We start from the raw sequence: 14,144 nt of genomic DNA on the forward strand, positions 1-14,144 counted from the left end.
GGGGGCGACCTAAAACAGAGCAGAGAGGAAGAGCATGAGAAGAAGATTACCATCAAACAGGGACGAGAGGTGGGAGGGAATGGAAGAGAGAAGGGAAATTGCACGGAAGATGGAAGGAGACCCTCATAGTTATACAAAATTACATATAAGAGGATGTGAGGGGAAGGGGAAGAAAAAAGAGAGAGAGAGAGAAATGAGTTACCATAGATGAGATAGAGAGAGGTGAGGAGAGGGGAGGGGAGGGGAGAGGAGGGGAGGGGGATAGGAAGGGCAGCAGAATACAACAGACACTAATATGGCAGTATGTATAAATGTGGCTGTATAACCAATGTGATCCTGCAATCTGTACACGTGGGAATAATAAGAATTCATACCCCATTTTAATCAAATGTATGATATATGATATGTCAAGATCAATGTAATGTTTTGAGCAACTAATAGATTTCTGTTGTTTAAAAAAAGCAATATAAATTCTTTCAATCCATGAATATGGGATATTTTTTTTTTTTTGGTAGCACTGTGCATTGAACCCAGGGGTGCTCTACAACTGAGCTATCTTTCAGATTCCCTTTTTAATTTTGATAAAGGGTTTTCACTAAGTTCCCAAGCTATCCTTGAACTTGCCATCCTTCTGCCTCTGCCTCCTGTGTAGCTGGTTTACAGGTATAGGCCTATCTGTCTATCCTTCCATTTCTATTTCTTTTATCAATGTTTGTAATTGATTTTTGCAAGACAATGCAAGGATGCTTAGAGGTGACCTCATTGTTTTATGATCACCTTAACCTAATCAGGGCATTCATCTACTTGAATGGATTAACTGTGTGGTAACTGTAGGCTGGTGGGGTGTGACTGAAGGAGGGGGGTGCTTAGGGGCATGCCTTTGGGGTTGATATTTTGTCTGTACTGAGCAGAGGTCTCTGCATCCTGAGCTGTTTTCCATCCCTTTACTGTGGGGTTCTTCCTCACCTCATGACCAGAGCAATGGAGTGAGCCATCTACCCACAGAGACCTCTGCAACTGGGAGTCCCAAATAAACTTTCCCTCCTTTAATTGTTCTTGTCAGGTTCTTTTGATCACAGTTACACAAAAATACCAAAGCAAACAAACAAAACCCACCTCAATAGAGCACCAAGTAAGACGCTTTTGCAGAGCCAAGGAAACAATCAGAAAGCCAAGAGAGGACCTGCATCATAGAAGAAAATATTCACCAGTCATTCATTTTACAAGGGGTTTATGCCCAGAATATTCAAGAAACTCAAAATACTCAACAGCAATAGAAATAACAGATATAACTGATATAATAATGGGTAAATAATGGATATCATTATCCTCTATAGAAAACAATATGGAGTTTCCTCAAGTATCTAGGAATAGAACTACCATATGATCTAATGATCCCACTGCTAGATTATATATCCAAGGGAAATGAACTTCACATATTAAAGATACTTACACCCCTATGTTTATTGCAGCACTATTCATAATAGGCAAGATGTGGAATTAACCTAAGTACCCACCAGTGGATGAATAAATAAATTGAGATGTATGCATATATCACAATAGAATATTATTCAGCTATAATAAGGGATGAAAATCTGTCATTTGCAGAAATATGGGATGTCAGGTACAGAAAAACAATCATTTCATGTCCTAACTCATATATGAAATAGAGCAGTGGTCTCTAGAGGTTATAAAGGATAGGGTAAGGGGAAATGGAGTTTGGATAAAGTATACTTTGTTAGTCAGCTTTTCTTCACTGTGACCAAAATACCTTACAAAAGCAACTTAGGAAGAAAGTTTTATGTTGGCTCATGGTTTCAGAGATTCAGTCCATGGCTGGCCAGCTCCAGGACATAAATATCATTGCTAAAGAGTGTGGAGGAAGAAAGTTGCTCATCTCATGGCAGTGAGGGGAGCGAAGAAAGAGGGGGGAGAGAGAAGGAGTGGAAAAATACTGGGGAGGAGATAAACTCTGGACATGCCCCAGTGACCTACTAGGTCTTACTTCCCAGTAGTTCATTCAACTATGAAGTGGATTAATCCATTGCCTCCAAGCTCCACTTCTGAACCTTGCTGCATTGGGGACCATGTTTCCAACACATGAGCTTTTGTGGGGCATAAAATCTGATTTTAAAAACCATAACAGGCATCAAAACCCAGTTCCATCAAAGGAATAAGTACTGATGCTATACAACACAGTAGGGTGACTACAGCTCACAGAAATTTATATTTTATAAAGAATTAGAAGAGTGTAAATGTTCCCAACACAAAGAAATGAAAAATGTTTAAGGAGATGGAAATGTTAATTGTTCTGACTTGATCTTACACGTCATATACATGTTTCAAATCATCACATTGTAGCCCATAAATATGTACAATTAATTTGTGCAAATGTTAAAAATTAAACTAAACAAATAAAAGACAGTGCAATGCCAAGTCGAGCTTGATGTCTCAATGATGGTGACAATGTCCCTAGATGATTCACACCCTCCCAACATGAAAGCTAAACCTCTGATTTGGTATCTCCCAAGTGTCTGTCTGTAGCTCAGACCTCTCTGCTGACCTCCAGACCAGTACTCAAAATTCATAAGATGCAACTCATTATTTCCCTCCCCCAAATTTGCTCTTCATCTTACATGGCCATTCTCAGACAAATTGTATGATGATCTACCTATTTCATTGAAATGGGAAGTAGTGAGAAAGAAATAAAAAACCAGAAAGCAGATTTAGTTCACTTATTGAAGAACTATCAAGAAAGCTATGAAAGACTTCTTAGAGACTACTGGGCAAGTTTTCACATGAACTAGATGTTAGATTACACTTAGGAATTACTATCAGTTTTCTTCTGACTGGTGGGTGTATAGTGGTTATGCAAGAGATTATCCTTATGCTTTGAAGTTGCAGATTTTTAGTCAAGTGACTCAGGAAAAATACATACACACATGCATACATATGTGTATGTGCACATACATACCCATATATACACATACTCTTATATATGAATAAATTTTTGAAATGTCACATTATTAAGAATTATTGATTCTAGGTGGCAAACATACAAGTGTTCACTATAGTACAATATCAACTTTTCTATCAAATTTTCTGTAAAACTTGAAATATGTAATAAAATGTTGAAATACAAAGAAGAACAGAAATGTTTGAAATGAACACGTGTGCTGTGTTTGGAATATGTTCTATTCTATAAATCAGAAAATTTTTTCCTCATTCTAGACATTACAATTTCAATTAAGAAGCTAAACTCAGATTTGCATTTTTAGAGCTGCATTATTAAATTGGGCTGACCTACTCTGTTCTAAATCCTCACTTTATTTTCTGTCACATATGCTTTTCTGTAATGACACCAACCCCTATCTATGCAAGGATGTGGTTGGAACTTAGCCTCAACAGGATTTCACTGGAATAGCTTAAGTTTATTTCCCAACTTTGTGTTATATGCACTTTTATATTTATAACTTACTTGTTTTCATCCAAATCATTGGGTCACAACATCAGAAGAGGGTCAGGGTTGGAGGATGTGGCCTTTGCCATAGTCAGAAAAACTTCACGACAAGACTTACCTTTGATGATGATTAAAAATACCTAATTGTGCTAGGAATGTAGCTCAGTGGTAGAGTACTTCCTATCATGTGCAAGGCCCTGGGTTCCAGTCTCAGTCACAAGCATGCAAAAAATTCAAAATATAATTGTGTTTCTGCAACTTGCTCATAGAACTTTTCACTCTCTTTTATTTTGAGAATTGCAGTGATCCTGCTCATTTTTATTTCATAACACCAATTAGGATTTCTAGGATTCCTTCAAGATCACCCACAGAAGTTTAATATTGTCATTACAAGGTCTCTCAGTCCCTTGGGATGTGTGAAGACTTGGATGAACTTAGAGCGCTTACATCACACATAAACTCAAGCGTCCACAGGAGCCAAATAGGAGGCGGGGAGAGGGAAGGAGTCCATGAGGAATTGGGAATGCCCATCTGAAGTTAGTGGCAAGCCCTCAGACTTTACCATCCAGGAACAAGGGCCCAACGTTGCCAAATCATCTAATATTGCAAGAATTCCAGTGTTTTTAAGGAAGAAATATGTGGATTTCGAAATTGTGGTTTCTACCTTAAATTTGAGACTCCATGCAGGTCCAAGAAACTCATCAGTGACACATATGCTAAGAGTAGCTACTGGAGAATTTCTCCCTGACCCTCTCACACTCCCACTGGGCTTCATTTTTCCTGTTAGTGCTAGTACATTCTTCGTGACTTAGGGCCAAAGAGTTGTTTGGTGGTGGTTGTTGTCACTGGCTTTTCTTTGTCTGTTTTTGCCATCTACCATCATTGTACTATGAGCCTCAAATCCTCCTGATCCTATTCTTCTTTCTGAGCTCCTTTTGCCGCTGTTAGGAATTCCTGTAACCTTTGGTGCACATCAGGTCTTAGTCTTCCTGATACGAGCATTATAAACTCACACTTCTTTCATACTCCCCACAGAATATGATGCCATTTTTTCCATGTTTTATTCATGTGCTGTTTAAATCTGAACTCACCAGAAGAGTTCCTGGGGCTGCCTTGCTGTTTTCTTTCCTTGGGTGCCCTGTCCATGACCTTTGAAGTCATTCTGACTCAAGCGCAAACCAGCATGGAGCCAGTAGGTGGCAATCTTCCAGGAAGTACCTCAGGACCAGTCCCTACACCCACCACCTCTTTGGTCCTAATCTGACTTCTCATTGTTTCTATTTCCACGAGACCCTGAGATCCATCCCTAGACCCTGATGGTGTGTCTGGGCCTTCTTCAGAATGTAACCACCCTGTCCTATTTGGAACCGGGCTCTGTTGGATAGCCCCAGTCTCGGCTCATTTCTTTAGCATGCAAAGTCTTCAGAAGTAACAACATACCCTCCTCCTGTCCTGGAAAAGACCAAGACTGACCCACTCCCAGCTTCCACTTGGCAAGACAAGACCCATCTCTTTCTTCTCTGCCCTGCTTCCATGGAGGTTGTGATGGATTCATACTTACATTCCCTGTTCTCAAGGCACGATGAGAATGGACCCCTCATTGAACACATCCCACATGAGAGGCACACCGATAAGAGCTTCACCTGGATTACCTCCCTTAATCCCGAAATCAACGCTATGAGAAGAACCATCATTATTCCTGTATACATGGGTAGACAGAGGCTTAGGGCAATGTAGGAACTTGCTAGAGGTCATATGGAAAGGACACTGCTGAGCTGAAATTCAAACTAGGCAGCTTGGTTCCAGGGCCCACACCGTTGGACCTTAGGCCATTTTTCTGTCACTGACAAAAGGTGGCTGAGAAGGTAATACAATCAAACAGCCAAGAGAGCCACCCAGATACTTGGAAACTGAGCTGTTGGCTCTAAAACCTTCTCCAGACTCTTGCATGTGCTCATACTCATAAACACATATGCACATTTTTTTTAGAATGTCATATAATATCCACTAACAATTCTCTGTATTGGATCCTTGAGAAAACTTTTAAAAAGCATCAATGAACCCAAAGTCTAGTTTTTAGCATGAATTCATTCTATAAATATCAATTGAATATCTATGACATGCAGGGTTTTAAGTCAACAGTAGCGTCAAAAGACAGGTGGCCCTTGCCTTCATGGAGTGTTCTTTCCTACGCACGTGTTCAATCATTGCAAAACTTCCCTCACACACTCATCTACATGTGCTACACACATGCCATTCAGAGAGGCCACCTCTGGTTTCAGATACTGATGTAGACAGGACAGATTTGGTTGTGGTTCCACTGGATTCCTACCACGTTGCTGAACTTTCACAGCTCTTTTTTTAATGATGTCCAAGAATCTCTTATCCTATAGCAAGTTCATGTTCTTTTTTTTTTCTTTTTTTTTTTTATTGTTGGTCGTTCAAAACATTACACAGTTCTTAATACATCATCTTTCACAGTTTGATTCAAGTGGGTTATGAACTCCCAACTTTACCCCGTATTCATGTTCTTTTTTTTTTTAAGAGTTCTTCTTTCACCATATTGGCATTTTTAATTTATCAAGGTTTCTACTCCTTAAATATATGTTTGGGGATCTCTGAACAGAACTTCCATTCCTTTCATTTATTCCCAACCCTGGTGCATGAGTACACATTGAATTGCTAGTTTCCTGATACCTTAATATAATGATAACCATTATAGCTTACCGGTAAATTGCTTTTGTTATTTTTGCCAGGGGTTCACTTCTTGATATAATGGAGACAGGTTAGCACAGTTTTGGGGCATAGATAACCCTCATAGTCTTGACTGCATTTAGCTGGGCTGCAATTAGACTTTTAAGGTCTTGGCTCTCTGTAGTTGGATGGGCATGGGCAGATCAAGATTGTGTTCTCTTCCTTCCACAAATGAACATTGTTGCATTCAATTCATTCGATTTTGGGTTGCTGTGTACCAGGAATACTGGGTATTATCAATAAAAATGGTTGTAGTTTATTTTCAAGGCAAGAGAAGTTATGAAAAATAATATGACAGTTAAGGATATTAGCTGGTGTCAAGTGCTAATGATGAAAACATAAAGCAGGGAATGGAGACAGGAAGGGTTACCAAGAGGGTGGCATCTGAATAAAGATCCACAAGCAATAAGGAAGTGAGCATGCCCTCACCTATGGGGGAAATCAGAGATGAGGAAGGAACAGGTGGCAATGGTAAGCAGTCGGAGCTTACCTGGCATATTCGAGGCATATCAGTGGGGAGAGAGAGATAGGAGACAAGTGGTCAAAGACATTTAGGAGTAGAGGGACTTATGGTCCATTGTAAGGACTTTGGCTTCTCCACATGGTGTGGAAGAATGCAACAGAGAAATTTAATGGACAAGAATCATGCTGTAATTGAACATCTGAACAAGTCCACTCTGGGTGCCCTGGAGAGAGACAACCAAACGTGAATAAAAGTGAGAGTGGGACAATATTTCTACCCAATCTGTGTACCATGTCTTCTGTCACAGACACCTGGAGCGTGGTACCTATGCTGTAGTCCCACCTTGCCAGGTGTGTTTTTTCTTTTTTTTTCCCAATCACATTTGGGATTTCAAGCCCAGTTCCTTTTTGGCCTCTGAGCTTAAATTTCCTGATCCTAGACAGACCTGTCCCTAAGTAAAACTGTGAGCAGGGTCCACTGAAGGGAGTTCTCCTTGGATGGAAAAGAAGGAAGGAACTAATATTTGAATATCGACTCTATGGAAACTTAGGCAAGATCTAGGCACTTGACATGTTATTTTATTTGATTGTTTTAACCTATAAAAAATCCTTCTAACGGAATGATTGACAGTTCAGGACAAACTTGAGTGTATAAGTACTACCCCTTACTCCTCTTCCCCTCCTGAGGCTTCACTTATCTGAAGCAAAATGTGAAATTGATAAGGAAAGCATAGGGCTTCCCTGAGAACTGGACTAGAGAGAACACGTCACAGCTGAGTCCCTAGCTGAAACTTCAGGAGCTGAGAAGCCCAAGGTGACTTCCTAGGTCACAAACTAGATTCAGCCCTACCTCAGTGAGCCAGCCACAAGATAAAGGAGTAGCCACTTGAAAGGGGAAACTTTTAACTCAATAAAATTTCATTTAGAAATCTGTCTATCTCTCACCTTGACTCTTCCCCTACTTAGGAGGCAGAAGCAAATGCAGAGAGAGAGGCCAGACTTTCCCTGCTGCTCAATTACTTAGGGCCAGGTGGGAAGGAATAAAGTCTGGCTGGGGGAACATGCCTGTGTCACCTTTAAATGCCACACTATCTGTGAGAGCCCATCCTTTGTCTTTAAGATGCTCAACTTTTCACGAGCACTAGCTGGAGAGGGGGGAGACTTTTATCATTCTCACTTCTCTCTCTTCCAGGCAGCATTACTGCAAGTAGGAGAACAGGTGTCTCACCTACTGGCTGATTCTCAGAGGACTTGAGAGCCAATCTCAGCCTGATGAGCTCTTCTAGCAATGAGAGACTTATCAGAGATCTTGACTTTAGGCTCTGAATCTCCCAGACAGGGAAGAATAACTAGAGGAAATGATGGGTGAAACTTCCTGAATAAGCCCGGGAGGGGGGGTAGCACATGGGGTCACCCACAAGGGTCTTGAAGTTACTGTTATAAGATATATTGGGTCCCTTCCAAATTTGTATGTTGAAATCCTAACCCCAATAAGTGAGAATTTGACTGTATTTGGAAATAAGATCTTTCAAGGGATTATTAAGTTAAAATGAGGTCATTAGAATCTAATCCAATCTGTATCCTAATAGAGGAGATAAGAACCCAGATGTATACAGTACGAAGACCATACAAGTGGTCTTAGGGAAGAGATGCCATCTACAAACCAAGGAGAGAGGCCTCATGAAAGACCAGTCCTGCCTGCACCTTGACCTTGAACTTGCAATTTTCAGGGCTGTGATTATAATCGTCTGTAATTTAAGCCACTCAGGGATGGTACTTGGTTATGGCAGCATGAGCAAACTAATGTAGGCACACTGTCAAGGACACTGGGGAATTTGGGTTTCTAAGCAGAAGCCTGGCTCCAATGCCCCCAAGAAAAGAAACCTAGTTTGTCTATTCCTCCCATGCTCCCATAGGTCAGAGGGGTGAGAGGGGAAGGGAGGGGGTAGGGGTTTAGCAAGGATGGTGGAATGTGATTGGACATCATTATCCAAAGTACATGTATGAAGACATGAATTGGTGTAAACATACTTTATATACAGGGATATGAAAAATTGTGCTCTATATGTGTAATAAGAATTGTAATGCATTCCACTGTCATATGTTTAAAAAAATAAAATCAACTAAGTATTAAAAAAATAGAGAGAAGAAATCTCCTACCAACATGACTCAGAAATAGGGTTGTGTTGTGGCTAGGTGGTGGATTCCTTGCTCTGACTGTGTTTCTGCTGCCTCCACCCCTGCTCTATAATTTTATTCATTCCAAGTTGCTCCTCTCAGCCACCTTGTCACATTCCTCTGCCCCCCCCATTATCCTGACTCAGTCTCTCAGTCCCTTCATCCTTGTACACTGAATATGTCTTCAGAACATGCAGATGTACCAAGCATGATAGTATCCTTTCCCATGATTTAGGCAGAATCTCTTCAGCTGGAATTTCTGATTTTGCTTTTTATCATCACTGTGTGTGGATTCTCTTCCGTCCGCTGAGATCTACACCTGCCTGTTTTCTGTCTGTCCTCATGGTTACACCCTTCGTCTGTTCTCCATTCATGCAGATGTCAATGAGTGACTCAGTACCCCTAGCCAGGAAGCTAACTTAGACACAAAAGTTGTTCTCAGTGGAGACTCCAGGCAGCCTGTGCCAATGGATCATCCGTGATCAGCCTAGGGGAGGAAGGAACCCTTGTCTCCCGCCTTGGCAGAGAGTGCAAGACACATTTATACACACGTGGGTTCGTATACACAAACGCCTACACATACACTGGTGAGACTTGACTCAACAAACAGACAAGCACATTGCTACTGATGACTGGACTCATCCACAAACCTTATACACTTCTCCATTATGTCTGAATCACTGAGTGCAATTCTACCCCTCCAGGGATCCCTTGGGTAATTCCCTAATTGCCTCAATAAAACCTCCATTCTCTCCCTGGCTCTGTGGGTCCTCAGCGTTTTGAGATTTCCTAATGGAAACCATTCACCTCTATTGGAATTCCAGGGTGTAATTAGTAGTCTGGGACATCAGTGTCCTTGCTGTCCTTAGCGTGAAGGTGAAGCCATTCCCAAAATCCTTGTCAATGTCAGCGGAGCAGCTCCTTGAAGAGAGCATATGAAGGAGTTGTTACATGTTGACTGTCTCCTGTGTATTTATTGACTGAAACATTTGAGCTGTTGCTTTTCACATTTGTAATTTTAGATCACAGATGCCTAGCGTGTTTAATCATACAGCAAAGCTCACATTTAATGAGAAAAATGTCAAGTATATTGTTATCCACCATAAAAACTGTGAAAAATATTTCTGCCATCTGCAATGTGCCTTCTGCTGCTGCCTCAAAGAATTTTCCTAGTAACAATACAAAATTAACTGTGGGGCGAACATTTAAAAAGGGGAACTCGCTCAACTTCCTCTTTGGTTTGCAAGATCAGAAAGACTACAAACCATGCCTCAATGTCAGGTCAGGATACCTCACCTGGATTCCCACAATAATCCGCTCCAGTATAAGTTGGCATCCTACAGCCTCCACATACACCTTCAACATTCCTGCCAGAGTGATTTTCTAAATCCTAAATCTGCTTATGCCCACCACTGCATGATAAGTAAGCTTGTGAGACATTTTCTCTCCCTGCTATTGCCAACCAGAACACTCTGGGACCCCATCCCTTCTTCTCCTTTGGCCTCCTCTCCCATGTCCCACATTCCATTCAGGTCAAGTTCTTGATTACTATCTGAGCTCACCCACTCCTACCTTATACTTTTCATGTCCTCCGCATGCTTATTCCCATGCATTCTGCAATATCTACCCGCAATGCCCTTTCCTCTGGGAAGCCTTTGATGTCCCCCGCCAAAGGCAAATTCCATTGGAGCTCTCTGGGTCCATGAGGCAACATTTGTCCACCTGCTTTGGAGGACTTTTCATACGCAGCCTAGGGCACTGCTGACCACTTCCAGTTTAACTCTGAGCTTCTCAACTGTGGGAACGGCGTTTCAACCCTGTTGCCTCCCAGTGCAGCACAGCCGCTACCGTGATGAAGATGTGGCAGCTGCTTTAATTTCCATGGATGATACAGAATCACTGTAAAAGGGGCAGGAGTAGATGAGGTTTCTTACCCAGGAACTTGCTCTTTTGACTTTGGCAACACAAAACCTTGCCATTACGCAGGCTGTGTTTATTTCTAGGTTTTCTCTCTGTATTTTAGCCTTTTCTCCTACCGAAAGAAATAACAGCCCTGTCAGTCAGAGAGCAATTGATAGTGATAAAAACTCTCCTTTTAGACAGTGAGTTCACTTGTTCTTAAGTCATTCTTTGCCACAAACTGCAGGCTCATTATACGAGGAAAATGTGGTATCTCAGAGAAGCCACACTCTTAGAAGTTTATAATTTACCTCGACTGATGACTAAGGTCTGGAGGTTTTCACTGCTTATTTGAGTGTGGTTTGGGTGGGGAAGCAATGATAAACAAAGCCTCATCTTACTCATTGGAACCCGTCTGTGGAAACCATGGAGCAATACCTGTTCTTGGGAAAGCACCTACTGCTGGTTTGGGGGAACTAGGGGGTGAAGGAGCAATTCTCTCAACTTAAATGTAATCTCTGTCTCTGAGAACTGCCCAGGATACCTGATCTACCACCTTTTCCTTCACTTTCTGTCCTTCCATCCTCTGAGTCTCAGTCAAGACTTTCAGTTGCTAAAGATAAACTCTCTTTATATGAATTTTGGCAATAAAAAAAGCATTCGGGGAAGAATATTGGGAGAGCTTAGTAAACCCACAGAAAGGATGCACAGTTGGATTCTAGGAGGAAGCTGAACTAGGAAAGGGAGAGCAGGAAATAGAAGTGAGGCTGCATATTGCTCTGCACCCTCATCTTGATACAAACTTGGCCAATTAGAACCAACCCTGAAGTGTCAAGTTCACAGTTCTCTGTTCAGAAACGGAGTGGATTCTCTCCATCTTGTTTCTGAGTGGCCAGTGCAAACGTTCTCAGTCAATTCTTCTCAGGAGTCCAGTTTGGCATGTGTCATGTACCTGGAGCCCAGCCTGCAGGAGAAAGAGCAAAAATTGCATAGACACCCTCAAATAATGATGGCCAGCCCCTGCCCATATTTCCTCTTCCCAAACAATGTGAATGTGAAGGCAGAGATCAGCCAAGAAACTCAAAGACTGCCATGGTCAAAGGAAGCTGGGGAGAGGAACCCTCAGAAGGAATCAAGCCTGCCGACACCTTGACCTTGGATTTCGTATTCCCAGAACTGTGAGAGAGTGAATTTCTGTTGTTTGAGACACCCAGCTGGTGGTAATTTGCAACAACACCTCTAGGGAACTAACACATCATCCTTCAAGAAGAAAGAGACAAGTTAGGCAGGACAGAGGAGATCTTTTGGGTGCCCTTAACATTGAGAGATAAGAATGAATGAACCACTATCAGTGAGGCCATATCTCACCACATGGCTGGTTACTGAATTGGAGATTTTTCCTCTTTGCAGGATAAGATTTAAAGAGATTTTAAAAGAACAAGTATGTATGTGTGTGTATCTATCTATCTACCTACATATGTGTATCTATATCTATGTATGTATGTATATACATAGAGAGATATTAATTATATGTACTTATATGTATGTATGTGTAATTATATGTATATAGGGAGATATATATTAATTATATGCACACACTTACCAAGCTAGTCACATAGAAATAAAGATAGTTAAGATCAGATCTTTCCTCATTGAATCTGGAAATTTGTGTTTTTTTTTTTAAGAAACTTTTTCTTCTGAGAGAATACTTTTTCATTTGGTCATTTTTGTCATTGACCCTTTAATCTATCTTTTTTCTTAGATTCAGTCTTTTTAAAAAATTTAGACAGTATTCTTTCTTTTATGGCAAGATTACGGCAGAAACATTTTACATATTTCCTTCTTTTTTCAGAAACCAATTTAAAAATTCTCAGATCAGAACTTCTTGTCTCTTGAAAGAGAAAGGAGGTACCTCTGTAACGGTCTAGAGCTATACTGTGCAACATGGTAGCTAATGGACACGGGTGGCTATTCACATTTCAATGAGTTTAAATTTTACTGTCCTCAGTCACACCAGTCACACTCATTAGCCACATGTGGCTAGTGGCTGCCATATTGAACACCCTGGATTTGGAACATTTTCATTACCACAGAAAGTTCTATTGCAGGGTACTATTCCAGAGATGCAAATGAGCTTAGATTCATAGCCGGATCTAGTCCATGCTCTCCGATTTCTTCACTATTTATCTTAGGCAGAACATTTGAACTTCTTTACCTTTCTTTTTCTTCCCTACTAAAAAAGAGAAAACCAGCTTGCTGACATAATGGATTTGATTTATGAATTAAAAGAGATTATATGATGGATTTGGTACAACATAATTATATAGAGCACTCAGGAGCCAGGAATTATGATAAGTCTGAGATAAAGTCATAGCATATTCTCTTGGCCTCATGGAGTTTACAGTTACCTAAGAGAAAGACAAAGTTAAAAAATAATTTTAATATGAGTAAATATGTACTCATATTACAATTTTTTATGTACAAGACAGCAAAATATATTGAAATGATGATACAAAGTTGGAAGGATTGATGTGAGGGCTGTAGAGGCACTTTCAGGAAGAATCTATCTAGGAAATGTTTCTCAAGGAGAAAGTTCTGAGGAAAAATTGACATTTTGATAAGTTGCACCTGAGTTTTCTAGCATGGACTATATACCATACATCCTAGGTCTATGCTCTCTTTCTCCTTCTTTTCCTTTGATCACTGCTCTCAGTCAGAAGTATAAGAACTGTTTTCTGTCCACATTACATGCTATTATTTTTTAAATATTTTTTTAGTTGTAGATGGACACAATACCTTTATTTTATTTGTTTATTTTCTGAGGATCAAACCCATGCTTATGAGGCAAGTGCTCTACCAATGAGCCACAACCCCAGTCCCCATAAGACACTATTCAAATGAAATTTCATGTGAAACACAAAATATAAAATTGTGTACAGGTAGTGAGGGGATCCCACTTAGGGTCAACATAGAGTGACAGGTGTCATATTTATCCCCTAGACTGAAAAAAAAAACAACAAAAACAATTAAGCAACATCAGTTTCCTAGATACAAGATACCATTTAATGGAGGTCATGGTTACCAAGAGTCACAAAATAAACTAGGCAAGTCCTAAAACTGCCCTAGTGTTGACACAGATTCCAGGGGACAACACAGAGGGAGGAACCTCCTGCCAGAAGATGCCATAACTTCAGACCTGAGAGAGTGCGTCATTCCGTTTATGACATATCCAGAATGAGCAAAGCCCTGAAGACCAAAAGTAGACAAGGAGTTTCCATGAACTGGGAGGAGGGGAAAATGGGAAATGTGGGGAGAGTGCTAATGGGCACAGGGTCTCCTTTTGGAGTGAAGACATTGTGTGGGGCAATGGTAAGAGTTGTACAACTTTGTG

At 40.7% G+C, this 14,144-nt stretch overlaps 1 protein-coding gene across 3 annotated transcripts in view; it reads right to left on the reverse strand.

Annotated features, from left to right (window-relative positions):
• Positions 1 to 6,198: 6,198 nt before the first annotated feature.
• The window catches only part of LOC144375335 (uncharacterized), a 41,286-nt gene continuing 33,340 nt past the window's right edge, over positions 6,199 to 14,144 (reverse strand). For 2 of the 3 annotated variants that reach the window (XR_013435021.1, XM_078039743.1), the window contains one exon: positions 9,799 to 11,717. Coding sequence is in view for 1 of the 3 variants with exons in the window: in XM_078039743.1 (XP_077895869.1) it covers positions 11,698 to 11,717 (20 nt within the window). In the remaining 2 variants the exon portion in view is untranslated. Of the gene's footprint in view, positions 9,776 to 9,798; positions 11,718 to 14,144 lie in introns of those variants that run through there. The other variant, XR_013435020.1, reaches the window with a different exon arrangement.

This window comes from Ictidomys tridecemlineatus, chromosome 2, assembly GCF_052094955.1.
Source record: "Ictidomys tridecemlineatus isolate mIctTri1 chromosome 2, mIctTri1.hap1, whole genome shotgun sequence".
In the NCBI taxonomy this organism is placed as follows: Eukaryota; Metazoa; Chordata; class Mammalia; order Rodentia; family Sciuridae; genus Ictidomys; species Ictidomys tridecemlineatus.